The 23,618-nt window shown below is 35.7% G+C and overlaps 2 protein-coding genes across 2 annotated transcripts; both read left to right on the forward strand.

Annotated features, from left to right (window-relative positions):
• The first annotated feature begins 1,204 nt into the window (after positions 1-1,204).
• Positions 1,205-3,801, forward strand: LOC141671537 (putative WRKY transcription factor 31). The gene is made up of 4 exons (XM_074477809.1): positions 1,205-1,728; positions 1,913-2,011; positions 2,117-2,749; positions 2,926-3,801. The coding sequence occupies exons 1-4, from the start codon at positions 1,387-1,389 to the stop codon at positions 3,547-3,549; spliced, it is 1,698 nt and encodes a 565-aa protein (XP_074333910.1). The 5' UTR covers positions 1,205-1,386; the 3' UTR covers positions 3,550-3,801.
• An 18,384-nt stretch (positions 3,802-22,185) lies between these two features.
• LOC141673487 (uncharacterized) lies at positions 22,186-22,593 on the forward strand. Its single transcript, XM_074480237.1, has one exon. It carries the CDS (start codon positions 22,186-22,188, stop codon positions 22,591-22,593), a length of 408 nt encoding a protein of 135 aa, XP_074336338.1.
• The last annotated feature ends 1,025 nt before the right edge of the window (positions 22,594-23,618 follow it).

The raw sequence follows: 23,618 nt of genomic DNA on the forward strand, positions 1-23,618 counted from the left end.
AGTTTAGGAACCTATCATCATGCAAAATTAGGGATATACACGTAATCCGCACAAATCGTTCGCACCGCTTACAATTGCACCGCTTTTTATGAATAACTGTAAAATACGGATTAAATTCGAATTATAATTACAGAACTGCATATTCGTGAATTGATGCGAATTTGATTTTTATATAATTACAAAAGTCGAACCGTAAACCGCTCTATATATATATTATGTATATAAGATACTCCCTTCGTCCCCTCAATTCTTTATATTGGGGAACGGGGGCTCGGCACGCATTTTAATACTCTTATTAAATATAGTTGCATAATTTTTTTATATTTTTTTTCTTCTAAATAAAAATATAATGTTCAAATTTTTATACAAAAAAAGAAAATTTTAAAAATAAATTACGAAACTATACTTTATAATTGTCTTAAAATGCGTGTCATGAAAAATAATGTAAAAAATTGAGGGGGACGGAGGTAGTATATCATAAAATGCAAAAATAATTAAAAGATAAAGAGTTTGGAGTTTTGGGATGTTGAACTTTATGTTTTATAATTTAAATAAACTATTAAAAGAGCAAAAACTTGAGCCCAAACCCAATAACCACACTTGTACTTGTAGGTCATTTTATTTTTACAAATTTTTAAAATTTGATAAATATAATTGTAATGAATTATTTTTATTTGTAATTTATCGTATAAGTCGATTATTGAACCGCTAGTCGATCTACACCAATCGTAATCTCGCGATTGAAAAAGTCATGATTATTCGCAACCACAAATATGACGGAGATTGGAAATTAAAGAAAATCGCTATATATAATTTGGTGCAATTTTGACCTAACAACCGCAACAAACCTGATCACATGTACCCCGATGCAAATTACATATTTTATGTACGGGAGACCAAAATACAGTATGTTAGAACCCTTAAATGTTGGGGGCGAGGACTTGTTTGATAAATATGATTATTATTTCTACATTATTAATTATTATATTTTTATAAATATTGACGGTATTCTTAATTAATATTACAGGGAGTACCTTGTATTTATCTTGCACGAAACCTCCTAATTATCTAGGGCGACCCTAATCTTCTCCCTGTCTGTCAACACCACTGACGCACCACCTTACGTATCTTTATCAAAACTCCCCACTTTTTCAACCCTCACATACCATACACGTCAATATACACACACTCTTTGTCTTGGTCTCAAGTCTTCTCTTCCTCCTCATCCCCTTCTTTTTATATCCCTTCCCATTGCACCTCTCCAAGACTTCAAACTTTTCAAAACCCCTCTCTCTCCCCCATCTCTCCCAAATCTCTCCCAGAAATATCTACACACACCTCTCTTTCTATTTATACACATATCATCTTTTTAGTTTTGATATTTTTATGGACAGAGGATGGGGACTTACCTTGGATAATTGTGATCAGTCAGCTGGTTTTTTCTTGCACACTAACAAGCCTTCCACAGTTGGATTTTGTTTGACTCCCAGAAGACCTAATATATCTGTTAACATGTTTTCGATGAATAACACCGCCAAGGACTCTCCGCCTTCTTCACCTTCCGGTGACAATCGAAAGACGATTACCGGAGAATTGGATTTCTTTGCTAGCAAGCCAACAAATTATGAGCCACACGATGCAAGTGTTAATTTTCCCGTGATGAATAGTAGCAGTATTGTTGTTAAACAGGAGAAATCACACGGCGAAGCAAGTCAAATGGATGTAAACGTAAGTTTTACATTTAAATCACTCATTTTTTTGTCTCATTTTCAAAATTTTACTATATTTTTGTAATCTTGGTTCCGTCACTTTAATTATTGTACACATACGTGTTGTTTTTGTTATCATGTTACAAGTTTGTTTACTAGTGAAGAAGAGAAATTTATTGTATTTTCTTTCTTTCTAAAAATAGACAGGGTTGCATCTATTAACTGCTAACGCTGGAAGTGATCAATCAACGGTGGATGATGGGGTTTCATCTAATGCGGTAGATAAACGAGCCAAAAATGAGGTACGTAATTCAATTGTACTCTAGCTTCAATAATATAATTTTGGTTCTATGGAATTGAAATTTAGAGTAATGTGTATGTCTAAGTATTTGTTTATGTTTGTTCAGCTAATACAAATACAATCTGAGCTTGGACGGATGAATATTGAAAATCAAAGGTTGAGAGAAATGCTTAGTCAAGTTACAAATAATTATGCGGCACTTCAGATGCATCTTGCTACAATTATGGAGCAACAAAATGCTAGAAATGTACAGATTGCTGAAGAAAAAATAGAAGAGAAGACAAATGATGGTACTAGTGATCAAGGACAAATGGTACCAAGACAGTTTCTTGATTTGGGACCGAGTGGTGGTCATAATCAAACTCAATCTTCATCTGAAGAAAGAACACAATCTGAGTCAGGGATTAATAATAATGTTGAATTGTCGCACACTGGCAATAGAGGTAATGCTATGGGTAAAAGAGTTGGTAGAGATGATAGTCCTGAATCAGAAAGCTGGAATCCAAATAAAGCTCCTAAAGTTGTTGCGGGTTCTAATTCCAATTCCAAGGCTATTGAACAAGCTACTGAAGCTACTATGAGGAAAGCTCGTGTTTCGGTTCGAGCTCGATCTGAAGCTCCGATGATAACTGATGGTTGTCAGTGGCGCAAGTATGGTCAGAAAATGGCTAAAGGAAATCCTTGTCCCCGAGCTTATTATCGTTGCACCATGGCTGTTGGTTGTCCCGTTCGCAAACAGGTATGCCTTCTATTAATCTATTCTAGTTACACTTTGTACACTGTCGAAACAGTTAAGTTATAAGAGGTTTAATATATCGACTTCGATAGCATGCTAAATTGCTCGAATTTGGTGATATATAAGTTATCAGTATCATAAGATGTTAAGGACTAATGTTGAGTTTTGATATTTAACAGGTTCAAAGATGTGCGGAGGATAGAACAATTCTAATAACAACATATGAAGGCACACACAACCATCCACTTCCTCCCGCAGCCATGGCGATGGCATCAACAACCTCTGCAGCCGCGAACATGCTACTATCCGGCTCCATGTCAAGCGCAGACGGAATTCTAAACCCGAACATACTAGCACGGGCAATTCTACCAGTGTCATCATCAAGCATGGCAACAATCTCAGCATCAGCTCCATTTCCAACTGTTACACTAGATTTGACTCACTCCCCAAACCCTCTACAATACCAAAGGCCTCAATCGCAATTTCAGCTCCCGTTCCAACCTCCTCCTCCACAAAACTTCGTAGGATTGCCACCAACTCCACAAATATACGGCCATCCCATTCACAACCAATCCAAATTTTCTGGTCTGCATGTTTCATCACAAGACATGGAATCAAACCAAGTGCACCAGGCACCACCGCAGTTTCACCAGGCACAACCACAAACATCATTTGCTGATACCCTGAGTGCTGCCACTGCCGCTATTACTGCTGATCCTAACTTCACCGCGGCACTAGCTGCCGCGATATCCTCGATCATGGGAGGCAGCACTAGTCATCAGAACAATAACAACCCACAATGACAGGATTAGTTTTCTAGGGGATTAATGCACAGAACATACTACTTGATCATGTCTGTACTTAAAATTTTCTTTTATTTGTATTAAAGTATCTATACTTATCTGTTAATTATCACCTTTTTTCCTTGTTAAGGTTTTTGCGGGGCATTTTGTAAGTTGTAACCTTTTGTTGTTTTCATATTCTTTTGTAATGGCCGGAGAAGATTTATGTACCAAGCACGTTCATACGTAAGAACGTAAAACTCCATTGTTTTATTATTTGTTCACTTTTTAAAAACCGCAAATTATGTTAGACCGTATTTTCAATAAATCTGAATCTCGACATCTCGTACGGGAGAAAAAATACGAAGAAATCATCGTATGCGCAGGTTCATTGTACATAGAAACAACGTGAGATGGAATGGGAAGAAATCAAGAGGAAGAAAGGGAAGAAAACAAAAAAGTAAATATTTTAATAATAAAATTGCAGTTAATAAAGTCATAGTCGTCTGACTGAGAGAAGGAGTCAACAACTACGGCCAAAGTCGCCAGTGCATTTAAATCATTTTGCTTTGACACGGAACCATGTTGATGCAGTATCTGGTAGAGAGTATATATAATCTATCTCTGTACACACATAATGTGTTGTGTGTGCAATATATTTAAGTCGATAAGGCTGGCTCCAGGAGTAGACCAAAGGAGACTTCATGGCAACTTCTTATGATTCGATATTTGACGAAATCAAGTTTACTATTCACACCTTCAAGATATTATTGTTTGTTCAGAGTTCAGACTGGACTTGATCATTTATTGCAAAATGGAAAATATTTCTATAGAACAAAAAGTCTAATTAACACATGCAATGGTAATAAATTCCCACCAAACCACGTATGGATTTTGAAATCTTAAATATTTTAGGGTTTTGTTGACTTCCAAGTAAAATTATTGACAAGTTTTATAACGATTTTTTTAGTGTATTTATAAAATTGAAAAATTTTATAACGATTTTTTTAGTGTATTTATAAAATTGACAAATTTTATAACGATTTTTTAAGTGTATTTATAACAAATTTATGTATTATCTTTTATAAATTGAAAAATATATTTTAAAGAGGACTAGATATATTTTCTAATGATACAAATTTTGAAATTTATTTAATTATATACTCCCTACGTCCCTTTTTAGTTGTCACATTTTACTTTGACTCAATCAAATTAACTAAAGTTTGACCGGATTTTTTTAATATTTTATAATTGAACAAAATAAAAAAATTATATCACCGAAAAGTAGATTTAATCTACGTTAATATATAATTTTTACTTTTTAAAAATAATATAAGAGTATTGTTTAATATTTGGTCAAAAATTGGTTAATTTTACTTCTATAAAAAGATATGTGAAAACTAAAAAGAACAGATAAAATAGTAAGTTTAGTTTGTGGTCCAAATTTAAACAATTTGACCATAGCCTAATAAAAACATGAGACATAATATGAGATAAAAGAGTATTAACTAACAAAACAAAATAATCCAATATAAGAAGCTGCCTTATCTTTTTCTTTCATAGTTACAATACTTTTTAAAGACGACACTTTTACAACATTTAGGTTTTAGTTATTAAAGTTTAAATTAAATTAAATTAAATATATCCGGTAAAATTATAAAAGGAAATATGATCTTTCCTTCTTTTTCCTATATTTTATTCAATAAAATTATTGTAATATTAACTTAAAAAGGTAAAAAAGTTTGTAAATTTTGAAGGGAGGGGTAAATTGAATCGAGTAGGAAAACACGAGTAGTTGGCGGTGTGAATAAAAAAGGAGTTGGCGAAGGAATAATAAGTATGGATTGGACAAGTGAGATACGTAATTGACTTGAGGGGGTTGCCAATTTAGTCATCGGATTAGTGGCGTTCCTATCGTTTGTGGCATGTGTTTGTAATATTATTATTGCTATTATTTTTTCGGTGCCTAAGGGCACTGAGAATTAAATTTTATGAGTTTGGTATATTTTTATCAGTGAAGTTATTGTAAATGTAGGAGTTTATCAATTTTTATTATTAAAATACCAATCAAAATATATTAAAATCATGATAGTTAATAATTATTGTATGTCATTGACACATATTGAAAAACCCGTTTTTTATAAAATTAACTCTAATCAGTACATGTGACTTTACGAGGATGTGGGGGCCTTGCCGACTACCGTACTAATCACCCGTACATCATATTGTACAATATCACGAGGTTTAGTGTTAACCGCACGTAAACAGGTACAGGCTAAATATCGATTGATTGGGGGCTATTGTTATCATTAGTGCCTGAGGAAAATTTAGTGCTAATTCAATTAGGTTCCGTTTTAATTTTTCAGAAATTTGGTTTATTTAATATTATTTTAAATCTCGTATAATATACGGATTCTTTTTAATATTTAAAAAGTTTATTTATCCCGTCATATTATAAATTTAAAAATATTTATCTGAATATATAATAATTATAAATTTATAATTAAAATTATAGGATAACCTTGATCGTAATTTAGTAGAATAAGTAAATTGTAGTTTAACAATTTAGCAGTTTAGCGGATATATAACACTATTTATTTATTTTTTAATAATAGGATAAATTTTGGTTGTAATTTAGTAGGATAAGTATAGTATGTCTAGTAATTTAACAGATATATAACACTATTTATTTATTATTTTAATAACCAAAATTAGGGGATAACCGTTTGAACCAAATTATACCACATTCCGATAATTATAATATAGTATAGATCATATAGATTTGGTCAAAACAAATTTGATTTGTTTCGGTTTTTTTTAAAAATATTTTGATTTGGATTGAATATATTGAATAAATCAAATTATAAATATCATCCTCTCTGTTTCATTGAGTTAAGTGCGATGAAATGGATGAAGAGGTTAAGATAAAGCGCAATTTAGTGTAAAAAAATAAGAAAGGTGGGTAAAGTGGTGGCATTTAATATATAAAGTGGGTGTGGGTGTAGTGGAGTAAAGTTGTGGTTGTAGTTAATTTTTATATTATAAAATTTTACTATTTTTGGTAATTTTTCAAATGTATATAATCGAATGAAATATCCAAAAAAATAAAGCGTATAAAAATGAATAGGTAGAGGAAGTATATATATATATATATATATATATATATATATATATAAGTTCTATGGAGACCACTTTTTTTTGATACCTTGGAGACCACTTATGTTCTGCAAGTTAAATATTGCATAAAAACATTGCAAAACATATTATTTTGCGAATTATGCTTTACAAAGTTCCTTATTTTATTCAAAATCTTGAATATCATATATGTACAACATGTAAAACATCACAAAAATATTTTATTCTGTAAAATATGTTAAATTTGCAGAACATTTGTTCAGCTTGCAGAACATTCACATTATACTTATTAAACTTAAATGATCTTCAATAATTTTAATGAATTAGTGATACTGGTAAAACATACTATACAAAATAATATATTTTATAGTGTTTTGGTTGCAGAACATATATGGTCTCCAAGGTCTCCGATGAAAAAGTGGTCTCCATAGAATTTTCCTCTATATAATACATATACCTTTAAAAATTATAATTATAAATATTGATTTGTAGTTGTATTTATAAACTTTTAGAACTCGACATATCATATTACTTTAAATATATTTCAGATTTTATAATTCTTGGTTTAATTTTGGATACAATTTTCTTTTGCAAAAAATTTTGGTCCGTTCGGTTCAAAACCGGACAGAACCGAATTATTTCGGTCCAGTCTAGTCCATAATGTAACTTGAATCCAGTACGGTCCAAGAAAAAATGATACTTTGATTTTTCTATCTATTTGGTTCGGGACCGAATGCTCAGCCCTAGTTAGCGTGAGTCTAAAAATATCCGATTTTATCGATTAATCCCAGATTAATCCTCTACAAGGTACGTCATCAATCCAATTTTTGAAATTTGATTAATCCCGCTGTATTCTTCTTGATCATATATTGAAAATAAATTATTCGATATAAAATATAATTTCAACTACATTTAAATAACAATCAACTGTGCAATATGATAAACATATATTAATTTATAAATTATTAAGAAAATAAGGATTTTGAATTAAATATCATTAAAATATTAAAATATATCCAGGTTTTTTCCGATTAATCGTTTCGATTTTTCTGTTAATCCTAAATCAATAACTTAATTGATCTCTTCTGATTTACCAATTTTATAACATTGATTGTTAGAGTTAACTCCGAAAATTAATTCCCACAATAACTTAACATGCTTCACAAAAATATATTATAGTATATTATTCCTTAGATAGTTAAGAGCCAATAAAAAAAACTTTATGGAAACAATTCTCAAACCTTACTATAATTTCTAGTACTAGAATCTATTGTCTTTGTTTTGTAGTCGAAAATAATATTACCGTAGTCTTAGTTTTCAGCCGCTTTCCCCTATTATGTTGCTCTAATTTTTCGTCGATTGTTCTAGAGTTTGACAACATTTTTTTTGAATGGAGCTGCAATGCAGAAAGTCCAGCAAGACAAAGTCTGTACAGTAGAAATTATAAGCAGCAGCTGTAAGACCAATGATGCCCGATGAACAAAGGCCCATCAACCTTTAGGACCATTGTGCCGAAGGCCCACATAGCTTTCAATCAGCCGTTCAAAAATACAGAATCAAAACGGATGCCCCCATTTCTCTCCCCCAACGTTCGTCCGCATTTTTCGCATAACGGACGAACATTAACTACAGGTCTGAGTATAAGTACGCCAAGGAATGTAAGAAACAGAAAAATATACAACTCTCTAGATCCAAAACTCTCTCTACTTTCTTGTATTCATAAACTTACTTTTACATGCGGATTACTGATTCTCACACTGGAGGTGAATTGGGGGGACAATCCCTCGCATTTGCTTCCCTTTCAGGTTTAAGCCGGTTATTCTTGGACGACCAAAGGACGTTCTTACATCACCAGAAATTTGGGCATAATATTTGGCGCCGTCTGTGGGAACTAGGAGAATTGTTACGAGTTGCTAGGAGAATGAAGAACATAATCAATGATTCGATACCGCCTGGTTTCCCTCCTCATGACGGAGGACAGACGTCAAAATAGTCATTGGTTGACACTAATGGAGTACTCAAGCTAACCCCCGAAGAAGAAGCCTTGCTGCTTAAAATCAGGGCTGACAAGTTAGCTGCTGAAAAGGGCAAGGATAAATGGAACGAATAAATTGAGAAAGAGGCACAGGCTAGGGTGAAACAAAGGGAGGCCGATGCACTCCGATTGAAGGCTCTACAACTCTAGAGAGAAGAAATCGAGCTACAGGAGAAAGTGCTTCGCGAAGCAATAGAGGCCGATGATACAGTGGTAGTCACCAAGTCGAGGAAAGACCGAAGGGGTATAGAAGAAGAAGAGTCTGAATCTAATTCAAACCCCAAAAGGAAACGAATGAAGACTTACTATTCCTCTAATTCGGACGAAGAACTCGACGGGTCCCGAATCAGGTTGAGTAGGCTGGAAAAAGCCATGTTCGGTGACAGAAGGGTTGACCGGGAATCGATTGTGATAAATAAAATCGAGCAGTATCGACCTCCTCCGGGCGATGAGAGGCAATTCCTAAAAATGAGTGAGTTCAGTGGAAAAGGCGATCCGGAAGACCATTGTGAAAAGTACGAATTACTAATGATAGGGATGGGCCATAACCACATCATGCTCTGTAAGATGTTCAAAACATACTTGAAGGGATCAGCCTCGATGTAATACAAGTCCCCCAAACCAAGGTCCGTCTCTTCGTATGAGCAGTTAAAGAGGAAATATTTGAAGTATTATTCCCATTTGTGTCGAACGGAAAAGGATACCGAAGCATCGGTTCATTGCAGACGGAGGGCGAACGAAGAATTTGGGGATTATCCGGATCGGTTTAAGGAAGAAGTTGGAATGGTCACCAACCTGGACAAAGTCAAAGCAATGGGCTTCCTCACAGCGGGACTAGACCCCTACAAAAGTAAAAAACTTCGCTCTTCTCTTTATGATTTCCCCCCCCAAGTCCCTCAATGATATTTTTGTGAGGGGAGAAAATATCAGGAGAAAAATGAAAAGCATTGGGGGTTACAAAGACTCCCGAAGGGATGATGGTTCCAAGCGAACCAAAAAGTACGACTACTCGAGGTCCGCCAATGGACGAAGGGATAAGAAAGGATAGCAAGAAAAAGACAGACCGTGATGCTGAATAACGTCGAGATAGAGATTCGGCCGTGTTTGTTCCCTTGAACGCACCAATCTCCAAGACTCTCCACGAGATCAAAGAGAAGTCAGGGTTTGTTCAACTAGCGAAAATGAAGGTCCCAAATCAGAAGAAGAATCATGATAAGTACTGTGACTACCACAGAGACAAAGGGAACAATACTGATGACTGCTACCACCATAAGAAGCTAAACAAGTGATTGACCAAAGAAGGCGAACTGAATCAGCTCATCCGACATCTGAGGGATAGACTGGGGCCGAAGGATAATCTGAAAGAATCTAAAGCTGAAGAGCCCGAAAGAAGAGATAGGATCAGGGGCGAAGTGAAGACCATTTCAGGGGCAGTGTGTTAGACCGCGACAACAAGACACCAAAAAAAAGTATATCAGACAAGTGTACAATCTGTTCCAACTTTACTCGGTGAAGCCCCACATGCCGATGATATTCAGTACCGAGGATTATGAAGATGTCATCAGTCCGCACGAAAACCCTCTCATTAGCAATCCTCTCATCGGGAAAAATAAAATATGGAAAGTGCTGATTGATACTAGTATTTTAGCCAACATCTTGTTTTACAAGACATACTGCAAGATGAATCTAGCAGATGAACAACTGGAACCCTGTGACGAAGCTCCCCTTTATGCCTTTGGTGGACACCTAATCTAGTTTGAAGGTACAATCACTCTTTCAGTTCTCCTTGGTAAACTGCCATATACTATTGAAAAATCAGTGAAGTTCTATGTGGTTCAGATTGAAATTCCGTATAATGCCATTACGGGGAGACCTTTTATGTCTACCTTCGAATATGTGGAATCTATTCCCCCACCTCAAACTGAAATTCCCAACAGAGAAGGGAGTAAAGGAAATGCGGGGCAATAAAAAAACCCCCAGGAATAATCATGTTGGAAGATCTGGAGAAGGATCAGTCATACGAAGGACCGAATGAACCCGGGAAAAGGAAAATGGGCGAAGCCGAACAAGTGGCAGCCGACAGACCCTCAATATTGAACTAGAGAAATTTGGGGCAATCCTTTCAAGTCCAATAATTGAACCAGTCGCAGAAGTTCAAGAGGTAGAATTATATGTTGGTCATTCGGGTAAAATGATGCGCATTGGGAAGAACATGGAGAAATATCTTAAAGATAAGGTCATTGTAGTTGTACGACAATACCATGATGTGTTCACCTGGGGCCCAGAGGATATGCCTGGTTTGGATCCTAGGACGGTTAAGCATCACCTTAATGTGTAACCCCAAGGTCAATCCAGTCAAGGAGAAGAAAAGAACTTTTACAGCCGAACGACCATAAGATATTGAGGTCGAAGTGGAAAAGCTGCTAGAGGGCAATTTTATAGAAGAAATTGAGTATCCTGACTGGACGACTAATATGGTGGTGGTAAAAAATCCAATATGAAGTGGAGAATGTGTATGGACTACAGAGATCTCAACAAGGCTTGTCCGAAGGATAACTACCCTCTTCTCAGCATCGACCAACTGATAGATGCCATGGCTGGATACCAGGAACTTAGTTTTCTTGATACGCTTTCTGGATATCATCAAATTGCTATGAACAGTAAAGATGTGCCAAAGACAGCATTCATAACTCCGAAGGGAACCTATGCATACATCAAAATATCCTTCGGACTTAAGAATGCAGGAGCCACATTTTAGAGAATGGTGAACAGGGTATTTAAGGAACTAATTGGCCTAAATATGGAAGCCTTTGTGGACGACATGATTATAAAGTATTTGTTCAGAGATCATGCTGAAGATCTGAGGGAGTGCTTTGAAACTCTTGAAGGGTTTTTAGCACATAAACGCAGCGAAAACGTAAATTTAAATCTTAAAAAAACTGAAACCCTCCGCAGGATCCATGCGAAAAATAATATTAAATTCGTAGTTCAATATATTTACCTTAAGAAGCTTTACATTAATGGAAAGATGGAGGTCTTTAATGGCGATCCAAAAACGATGAACGGAGATCCTTAGCAGTTGCTCCTCAAGTGTGAAGCACTCCACCGGTATCCACCAAGAAAACGATGTAATGAAGGAGGAGGAGATGGAGAGAATTAGGGTTTTGTAAATCTTTTTGGTTGAGGCAAAAATAAGGTCTATAATAGTATATTTATAGGCAAAATTTTCAGCTGAAAATTTTCCCATAAAATATTATTATTATTAACCCTTTATTATTCTCACTAATAATTAAAACACCTTTTAATTATTAATCCTTTTTCTAAACTTTTTAGAAATAATTCTCTAACTTGATTTAATTTCCAAAAATTAAATTCTTAATTAATAATATTAAGAACCTTTTCTTAATTAATTTATAATCAATTATTAAATTTGTCAATTAATTATTTATTTCATAAATAAATAATTATCAGGCATTATTAATTAATTCCTCCACCATTAAATCATTCTCTTTTATGGTGTGACCCTGTAGGTTCAATATTAAGCCGGTAGTAGAAATAAATAATAATAAAACTATTTTATCATTATTTATATAAATTCTCTAATTCATTAAATATGATTAATTAATTAATCATATTTATTCTACATCGTGAGGGATACTTCTCAGCATATCGCAACTATCCGGATAATACGAATTCACTGCTTAGAATACCAAGAACCTATTCAGTGAGTAGTTACCGTACAATCAATTCCTTCTACCCTGCAATGTCACGATTAAATACAAGGCATGGAACTTGTGTCAAGCCTATCTTATTTAATCACTTGCTTTCCCATTCACTATACTTAGTTCTATTTAATGTAAATTAGAAACTCCTTTCTAATTTCATTCACTCTGGCCAGAGATTCCTGAACTAGCATAAGTGGATCAGCATTGAACATTCTCTTCCTTCACTGGAAAGGGTAGATCCTTTATTGATCATACACTATCTTCGTGTACAAATTCCTATACCCAGTAGAGCCCTTATAATTGTCCCTTAAGACTAAGAACTAAACCAAAGCATAGTTCAGCGTACACAAGATGACTATGATGACCTCAAGTCTAAGGATACTTGTACAACTATCACTATGTGAACAACTGCTGACACGTGAGTGAACTCCATCAGTTATTCAGCTGTGTGAGTCATGTTCAGTGAACTTATTCTATAATAAGCACCTACATACTAGTTATAGTGTCACCACACAAATGTCTATGAGAACAGACATCCTTCATAATGAAGCAAGCATAGTATGTACCGATCTTTGCGGATTATTAATTACCAGTTAGTAATCCTACGACCAGAAACTATTTAAGTTTAGAGTTATCATCTTTTAGGTCTCATTATTATGATCTCATCACAATCCATAAAAAGCTTTACTCTAAACTGTGGTATATCTTATTTAAACATTTAAATAGATAGAGCCCGCAATAAAAACAAAACAAGTCTTTTATTAATATCAATGAAATCAAAACAGATTACATAAAAGTTATTCCTAAATCCTCATACATGATTGGACTTAGGACATATCTCTTTCAATCTCCCACTTGTACTAAAGCCAATCACTCTGGTATCTAATACCCATCTTGTCTTTATGACGATCAAAGTGACTCTGAGAAAGTGGCTTTGTGAGTGGGTCTGCTACGTTGTTATGTGTCTCAACTCTCTCAATGTTGACATCTCCTCTTTCAACAATCTCCCTAATCAGATGAAAGCGCTGCAAGACATGTTTGGAATTTCTATGAGACCTAGGTTCCTTGGCTTGTGCTATTGTTGCGTTGTTATCACAATACAACACAATAGGCTCTTCAACGCTAGGAACAACTCCCAACTGAGAAACAAATTTCCTCATCCAAACGGCTTCTTTTGCAGCCTCACTTGCAGCTATATATTTTGCTTCCGCTGTGGAGCAGCCGTTGTAGACTGTTTGGAACTCTTCCAACTAATCGCACCACCATTTAGAGTAAACACGTACCCTGACATGGATTTGCTATCACTTTCTGATTGAAAACTAGAGTTAGTATAACCCTCTATTTTCAACTCAGATTCACCACCAAAAACAAGAAAAATGTCCTGAGTCCTTCGCAAGTACTTAAGGATGTTTTTCACTGCTTTCCAGTGGTCTTCACCTGGATTGGACTGATATCTGCTCGTCACACTAATTGAATAAGCAACATCAGGCCTTGTACACAACATCACGTACATGATAAATCCTATTGCTGAAGCATAAGGAATCTTACTCATACGCTCTCTTTCCTCAGGTGTCTTAGGAGACATTTTTTCGGAAAGGGACACTCCATGGCTCATCGGTATGAGACCTCTTTTGGAGTTTTTCATGCTTAACCTTTTAAGCACTTTCTGGATGTATGTACCCTGGGTAAGACCTATCATTCTTCTAGATCTATCTCTATAGATCTTCATACCGAGAATGTAGGATGCTTCTCCCAAGTCCTTCATGGTGAAGTTCTTTGATAGCCATACTTTGACTGATTGTAGCATCGGAATAATATTTCCTATAAGAAGTATGTCATCCACATACAATACAAGAAATATTACCGCGCTCCCACTAACCTTCTTGTAGACACATGGTTCATCTATGTTTTTGATAAAACCAAACTCTTTGATTGTCTCATCAAAACGAATGTTCCATCTACGAGAAGCTTGCCTTAAACCATATATGGTTCGCATCAGCTTACACACTAGGTGTTCATTTCCCTTGGAAAGAAAACCCCCCGGTTGTGTCATATACACTTCCTCCTCAAGTTCCCCATTGAGGAAGGCCGTTTTCACGTCCATTTTCCAGATCTCATAGTTGTAGTAAGCAGAAATCGCAAGCAAAATCCGAATTGATTTTAACAGGGTTACAGGCGAAAAAGTTTCATCAAAGTCAATCCCTTGCCTTTGTTTGAATCTTTTTGCCATGAGCCTGGCCTTATAGGTCTCCACCTGGCCATCTGCTCCAATCTTTCTTTTGTATACCCACTTGCACCCAATAGGCTTAACACCTTCAGGCGCCTCAACCAGAGTCCATACTTGGTTGGTATACATAGATTCCATTTCGGATTTCATGGCACTATGCCATTTCTCTGAGTCAACACTACTCATAGCCTCATTATAGGTCACAGGGTCGTCATCATCAATGATTGACAACTCATTGTCATTCTCAATGACAAGGCCATAATACCTCCCAGGTTGGCGAGACACTCTCCCTGTCCTACGAATGGGCTGTTCCACAGAAGGTTGTTCAGTCTGAACAGGTGTTTCCACTTGATCCGTAGTAGTTTGTGCTTCTTGAACTTCATCAAGTTCAATTTTGCTCCCACTATTTCCTTCAAGGATAAACTCCTTTTCCAAGAAGGTAGCATGTCTGGAGACAAACACCCGATGATCGGTGTAAAAGTAATACCCCAAAGTCTCTTTAGGATATCTCACAAAATTACATTTTACAGATCGAGATTCCAGCTTATCTGGGTCGACTTTCTTGACATAAGCTGGACATCCCCAAATCTTAACGTGTTTAAGACTCGATTTCCTTTCTTTCCATATCTCATATGGTGTTTGAGGAACAGATTTGGAAGGCACCTTATTCAGTAAATATGCTGAGGTTTCCAATGCATAACCCCATAGGAATACTGGAAGATTCGCATAGCTCATCATAGACCGAACCATGTCTAACAAAGTTTGATTTCTCCTTTCAGATACCCCATTTAACTGTGGAGTATATGGAGGAGTCCACTGGGAGACTATACCATTTTCTTTGAGATAATCTAGAAACTCTCCATTCAAGTATTCACCACCTCGATCTGATCGAAGAGTTATAATACCGTGTTTGGTTTGTTTCTCCACTTCATGTTTATATTCTTTGAACTTTTCAAAGGCTTCAGACTTGTGTTTCATCAAATACACATATCTGAATCTAGATCTATCATCTATGAAAGTAATGAAGTACGAAAATCCACCCATGGCTTGCGTAGACATTGGTCCACATACATCTGTGTGTACCAATCCTAGCAAATCTGCAGCCCTCTCTCCATGTCCACTAAATGGAGATTTGGTCATTTTACCCAATAGACAAGACTCGCATGTAGGATATGATTCAAAATCAAAGGGGTCAAGTAACCCTTCCTTATGCAATGTCCACAGTCTATTTTCACTAATATGACCTAGCCTACAGTGCCATAAATAGGTCAGATTTTCATCATCTCGTTTTCTTTTATTAGTTTGTTTAATCTGAAGTAAATCATGCTCTACGTCACATACATACAAACCATTATTTAAAATGCCACGTCCAAAAAAAACATTATCTCTAAGGATTGAACATTCATTATTCTTAATAATAAATGAAAAACCATCCACATCCAACATAGGAATAGAAACAATATTCCTCACAATAGAGGGAACGTAATAACAATTATTCAAAATAATAGTCTTGCCCGTAGGCAAATGTAAACTAAATGATCCAACAGATATTGCCGCAACCCTTGCTCAATTGCCCATACGTAGAATCACCTCATCTTTTTCAAGAGTCCTACTTCCCTTTAGTCCTTGCAACGAATTGCAAATATGAGAACCACAGGCGGTATCTAATACCCAAGTAGAAATTTGACCTAGTGACATATTAACTTCGATCATGAACATGCCTGAATCAGAAGCGGTAGTCTCACTACCCTTCTTCTTCAATTCTGCAAGGTAAACCTTGCAGTTCCTCTTCCAGTGCCCCAACTTGTTACAGTGAAAATAAACAGCTAAATTAGGACCAATCAACTTGTGAGCATCTAGTATGCTCCGGAGTGATAGTGCAGAAGACATGACGAATATAGTAAATCTGTAAATGATAAACACATAACAACACTTAGCAAATATTCAATTTCATTTCAAAATACTATATGAATCGGGTCTTTATTCATAAGTGTCTCCCACTAGTTTATCTAATTTTTTTCAACCCCTTAAGTGAAAATTAAGCATTCATAATGCTAGTGGGAACAGGGATCCTACATTCCATCACACAACCTCGACTGTGGCACGAAACGTCATGTGATGTTCAATAGGCAGACAACTCTTGTCAATTATATCTTATGTTATTCCCTAATATAAGTTTAGCCTCTTGAATAATTGAGTCACGGCTGTGGCACGACAAACTCAATATTCTAAGTCAAGTCTAACCCAACATTTCGTACAATTGAATCAGTCTCCAACGACCCACGGCTGTAGCACGTACCGACCTTTAGATTCTAATTCAATGTACACATCTCTATGTAATAGACAAGTATTTCTTATTTCGAAATCAAAGCCCTCGGCTGTAGCACGAAACGACAATGATTTAAAAATAAGAACCACTTTCTACCATGTTGTAAGGCTATGACCGACACAAGCCCGTTGTGTCATTGGCCAATTACTACTTGATATTATTTAATTTTAGAGGGATTATATTAAGTTACAATCATAATCATATTCTAAAGAGATTCTTCCTTTTAAATTAAATATTTTAAATCAATAATCGATAATCAGATGATTCCCAGATCGGGTGGAGCATTGTCAAGAGGCGTCACTTAATAACCCTTTCTTACAGATAGAAATCTGTTGTTGACAGAATCATCCTTTCTCTCAATATTGAAAATTTATATTCAATTACGTGTTTCATAAACACAAGAATCTCATGATCGTATTCATAATATTTATTGTTAAGGCAATAAACGATTCCTATTTAGATTTTCTAGAGCACGCCTTATATTGATTTAAGTTCAACTAAATCTTTCATCGCATGGTAAACATAGGCATATATCTCATATATAAAATTAAATAAACAAGTAAATGTAAAGTGCAATAAAGTAAATGTGTTTGGTTATGACCCCATCCTATGTGATCTTTATCAAGCTCATGATAAAGATTAAGGTCAATCTAATATGGTGATGGAAATAAATACAACTACTTATTACATAAGTCTTCTTCTTTGTTTAGACTTCTTGTATTCCTCGTCTTCTTCTTTTTATCACCTCCATTGGATAGCCTTCTTGAGTCTTCAATTACATTACATGATTGAAAGTAAAACTAATCTAATGAACTTACAAGAATAACTCGAGTTACATTCGAGATTTATGATTACAAAGATTGATGACATGCAAGTCGTATTTAAAACCAAAACCAAAACCAAAACCATTACACTAAGGTCGAAAGGCCATAACTATCCACCATGGTCATACAACACATAAAAGCATGTTAAAACACATAATCTGATCTTAACATATCATATTATCCATGATCTAATCATAAAAAGAAAATATGACAAAAATCAGAAAAATCAGAATGAAATCAGAAAAACAAGAATCACTGTTTACGGGAAGTAAACGATGTCAAACGCCTTACAGACGAGTCTTTGATAGCTTTGCTATCAGTTTTGTTCAGAAGCTCGTTTACCTATGGAATAAGGTATTCGTTTGCGTAAATCGGACACCAGACCCAGATTTCAGCAAATCTGCAGCAGCCAATTTAGAATCCGTATCTAATATGATTCTCATAATTAGAACAAACATAAATCATGTATATATCAGTATATATACATGTTACATAATCATCTTATAATTATACAACTCACATGAATATCATATATTCAAAACCATACATATATAAGAATATCATATCAACATCAAATCATGACGAATCACGTATATGCTCATATATCGAAAATAGTTAAACACATAACGAATTAAAAACTTTTCGCAAGTAGCTCTGATGCCATTGAAGGGTTTTTAGCACATAAACGCAGCGAAAACGTAAATTTAAATCTTAAAAAAACCGAAACCCTCCGCAGGATCCATGCGAAAAATAATATTTAATTCGTAGTTCAGTATGTTTACCTTAAGAAGCTTTACGTTAATGGAAAGATGGAGGTCTTTAATGGCGATCCAAAAACGATGAACGGAGATCCTTCGCAGCTGCTCCTCAAGTATGAAGCACTCCACCGGTATCCACCAACCAAGAGTACAATATGATGAAGGAGGAAGAGGTTGAGAGAATTAGTTGCCTCCCTCTTGTTCTACTTTAGAAATATGGTTAATTATTTGGGTTGAGGCAAATAGGGTGTATAATAGTATATTTATAGGCAAAATTTTCACTAATAATTAAAACACCTTTTAATTATTAATCCTTTTTCTAAACTCTTTAGAAATAATTCTCTCACTTGATTTAATTTCCAAAAATTAAATTCTTAATTAATAATATTAAGAACCTTTTCTTAATTAATTTATAATCAATTAAATCTCATTTAATCAATTATTAAATTTTCCAATTAATTATTTATTTCATAAATAAATAATTATCAGCCATTATTAATTAATTCCTCCACCATTAAATCATTCCTTTTTATGGTGTGACCCTGTAGGTTCAATATTAAGCCGGTAGTAGAAATAAATAATAATAAAACTATTTTATCATTATTTATATAAATTCTCTAATTCATTAAATATGATTAATTAATTAATCATATTTATTCTACATCGTGAGGGATACTTCTCAGCATATCGCGACTATCCAGATAATACGAATTCACTGCTTAGAATACCAAGAACCTATTCAGTGAGTAGTTACCGTCCAATCAATTCCTTCTACCCTGCAATGTCACGATTAAATACAAGGCATGTAACTTGTGTCAACCCTATCTTATTTAATCACTTGCTTTCCCATTCACTATGCTTAGTTCTATTTAATGTAAATTAGAAACTTCTTTCTAATTTCATTCACTCTGGCCAGAGATTCCTAAACTAGCATAAGTGGATCAGCATTGAACATTCTCTTCCTTCACTGGAAGGGGTAGATCCTTTATTGATCATACACTATCTTCGTGTACAAATTCCTATACCCAGTAGAGCCCTTATAATTATCCCTTAAGACTAAGAACTAAACCAAAGCATAGTTCAGTGTACACAAGATGACTATGATGACCTCAAGTCTAATGATACTTGTACAATTATCACTATGTGAACAACTGCTGACACGTGAGTGAACTCCATCAGTTGTTCAGCTGTGTGAGTCATGTTCAGTGAACTTATTCTATAATAAGCACCTACATACTAGCTATAGTGTCACCACACAAATGTCTATGAGAACAGACATCCTTCATAATGAAGCAAGCATAGTATGTACCGATCTTTGCGAATTATTAATTACCAGTTAGTAATCCTAAGACCAGGAACTATTTAAGTTTAGAGTTATCATCTTTTAGGTCTCATTATTATGATCTCATCACAATCCATAAAAAGCTTTACTCTAAACTGTGGTATATCTTATTTAAACATTTAAATAGATAGAGTCCGCAATAAAAACAAAACAAGTCTTTTATTAATATCAATGAAATCAAAACAGATTACATAAAAGTTATTCCTAAATCTTCATACATGATTGGACTTAGGACATATCTCTTTCAACTCTCCAAAGGAATAATATGAGAATTAATTCGAACAAATCTACGTTCAGAGTGGAAAATGGGAAGTTTTGGGGTTACATGATTAATGCCTGAGGAATCGAAGTGAATCCCGAAAAAATTCAGGCTGTCATCGATATTAAGGCCCCGAGATGTATTCGAGATATCTAGAAGCTTACAGGGAATTGGCAGTCCTTCGGCGCTTCATCTTTAGGTCGGTCGAGAAAACACTACCTTTTTTCTTCATGCTCTAGGGGTCCAAGATTTTGAGTGGGGGCCCGAATCCCAGAAGGCAATCAAAGAAGTAAAAGAGTATCTAAACAAGGCCCCACTCTTAATGAGACCTGATCCTAAGAAAACTCTTTAGCTCTATCTGGCCGTGTTCGATCGAATCTTGGAGCAGTTTTGGTTATGAATCACGAAGGAAATCAACATCATGTCTTCTATGTCTCTCATGTGCTGAAAGATGCAGAAACACAATACCCCCATGCCGAGAAGTTCACATATGGGCTGATCATGGCCTCCCAAAAATTGCGATACTTCCAAGGCCAAACTGTGCAAATATTCACCGATCAACCATTGAAGTTTTTTTTAACAGGCCAGAGGCTTCGGGGAAGGTCATAGCTTGGTCTATCGAGCTTGGTTAATACAACCTTGAGTATGTCCCTCGAACGACAATAAAGGCCCAAGCAATAATAGACTTTATGATGAATGCACCTTTTTAGGACTGAAGGATCTCACACCTCAGGAACAACTTATTCGGACTCTTGGGAAATGAAATTTTTTTATTGATGGTTCAGTCACTGAGAAGAAATGTGGAGCATGATTGATCCTCTTCGGTCCTGATGGGTTTGAGATCTGCCAAGTGATCCAGTTCAACTTTTCCATTACCAATATTGAGGCAGAATTTAAGGCACTTTTAACCGGGATGGAACTGGAAAGAAGCCTCGAAGCGAAGAACCTAAGGGTGTTCAGTGACTCCATGCTAGTGGTCAAACACTTTTTGGGGGAGTACGAGCAAATGGATCCCCGAACGAAGGCCTACACTGCAAAGGTACGAGAAACTTCCATACCATTTGAAACTTTTAAATTAAGTAAAATAGGAAGAGAGAACAACAGTCACGCTGATGCCCTCTCAAGGATAACTTCTCCTGAAACACGGAGCTTAAGTGGCTCTATTTATCTAACTGAAGCTAAGACGCCTTCAATCAAAATAAAAGATTGCTTAGAAATACACCAAGGAGCAAATTGGACGACCCTCATTCAGAATTATTTGGAGAAAGGAATCCCCCCTGACCGAAGGGAAGCTCTAAAAAATAAATATAGAGCAGCAAGCTACACCATTATCAACGGAAAGCTATATTGTTGATCCGCCACTCAGCCTCTATTAAGGTGTTCGAATTCTGAAGAACAACTGCAGGCTTTAGAAGCAGTGCACGAGGGCATTTGCGGAGAACATCTGGTCGGTCGGTCTTTAGCCCTTAAGATCCTTCGACAAGGATTCTTTTGGCCAACTTTGTGAGCAGATGCGAGTGGATATGCTAAGAAATGCAAACAACGCCAACTGTTCGTGACAGTCCCAAAGCAGCCTCCAGAAGAAATGGCCTCGGTTCTTAGCTCCATACCTTTTTTAATGTTGGTCTTTGACATTGTGGGAATTTTACCTATCAGCACAAAGTAGGAAAAGTACCGCATCATCTTCATCGACTACATGACAAAGTAGGTTGAAGCCAAGCCACTATCTACCATAACCGAAGAAGCAACAAAAAAGTTCTTTCTCGAGAAAATTATTTTGAGGTTCGGAATTCCGAAGGCATATGTCTCTGACAATGACACATAATTCGTGGACAACAAGTTCAGGAAATTCCCCCATCACTTCGGTGTTTAATAGAAATCTAGTTCGTTCGCTCATTCTCAAGACAGCGGGGCAGTCGAAGCATCCTATAAGATAATTTTCCAAGGTACCAAGAAGAGATTAGGTGAAGCCAAAGAAAAATAGGCGGAATAGTTACCTTGGGTCTTATGGGCTTATTGAACAATGCCTAGATCTTCTACAAAAGAAACTCCCTCTAGATTGGCTTATGGAATAAATGTCATCGTTCCAGTTGAGGTGGGGATGGAATCTTATCGAACAAAGGTTTACAACGTGGAAGCAAATGACTTTAGTCTGAGGGCGAATATAGACCTACTAGAAGAAGAAAGAGAAGCAGCTCACCAAATTAATGCAAAGTATTTGCTGCAAGCCGTACAATATTATGATTCAGGCATCAAGAAGAGATCTTTCAGCATAGGTGACTTCGTCTTACGAGAAATAACCGCGTCTATGCCAATTAAGCAAGGAAAGCTGCAGCCAAACTGGGAAGGACCTTACAAAGTGATAGAGGTCTTTCGCCCAGGGAATTACAAGTTGGAAACAATAGTCGGAGAAATGATCAAGAACACTTAGCATGCTACCCGCCTTCGTAAATTCTATCAGTAAGAAAATTTCTTACGTTTTCTCATTATATTTTTATTTGATTCCTAAGAATTGTGAGATGTGTAAAAGAAGAATGATCAATATAAATACACTCCCTTCGCACTCTTTTACTTAGGAATTACCAGAACACGTTGAGCAGATGAACGAGTATTATCTAGGGGCGATCCCGAAGAAGATAAACCCTTCATCCACCCACGTTTAATTGTCTACATTAAAAGGTGAACGAACATTATCTAAAGGCAATTATATAAAACATAATGTCCTTCACCGTAATATTATTGTCCTTCATCCTAGTAAAAATTCACTTAGCATAAATCTTTGATAAAAGAAAGGAGTGAATGAAAAATATCTAGAAGCAATCCCGAAGAAGATATTATCTTTCGCTCTCCAATTTAACATTTACTATTTTACAAGTGATTCATTTAACCGAAGGAATGAATGAGGACTTATCTAGGGGAAATCTCGGAGAAGATAAGCCCTTCGTCCCTCAAAATGAAGAGATAAGCGAATACCTTTTCATGGACTATCCTGAAAATGAAAGATCCTTCGCTCATCCTAAACCTATATCAGGGAATGCCCGTTTATGATGGTTTTTAAATATTAAAGACACAAGTCATACCCTTCAGAATAAGATGAATCAAACCCATGTTTATCCGAAAGAAAAGCCCTTGTCCCTTCCAGACTTGGGGCAGAGACATAAAATTGCTAAAGCAAAATTGAAAAGGTCGAAGATGTAACATACGATGAATAGAAAAAAATTGTTAAAGTAAAAATATGCAAGTATGCTCGAAGGCAGCAAAGTAAAGAAATCCTGAAGGCAAGAGTATCGGGACATTAAAAATTCAAAAAATAATTACAAATCCAAATCTAGGACTGAAGTACAGGGTTCGAGATGTCTTCATCTTTTCCAGAAGAGACTACTAGGGGCTCTGCATCATCGGTTCGGCCGATGGGATCTTCAAAAGACTCATCCAAGAGTTTCTTGTAGTCCCAGC

Source organism: Apium graveolens, chromosome 7, assembly GCF_009905375.1.
Source record: "Apium graveolens cultivar Ventura chromosome 7, ASM990537v1, whole genome shotgun sequence".
In the NCBI taxonomy this organism is placed as follows: domain Eukaryota; kingdom Viridiplantae; phylum Streptophyta; class Magnoliopsida; order Apiales; family Apiaceae; genus Apium; species Apium graveolens.

Bases quoted from the DNA above. Each gene is read 5' to 3' on its own strand.
- LOC141671537 (XM_074477809.1), top strand. From the start codon at position 1,387: ATGGACAGAGGATGGGGACTTACCTTGGATAATTGTGATCAGTCAGCT. The intron at 1,729-1,912 runs GTAAGTTTTACA...TTCTAAAAATAG, and splicing joins CAAGTCAAATGGATGTAAAC to ACAGGGTTGCATCTATTAAC. The intron at 2,012-2,116 runs GTACGTAATTCA...ATGTTTGTTCAG, and splicing joins ATAAACGAGCCAAAAATGAG to CTAATACAAATACAATCTGA.
- LOC141673487 (XM_074480237.1), top strand. From the start codon at position 22,186: ATGCCTAGATCTTCTACAAAAGAAACTCCCTCTAGATTGGCTTATGGA.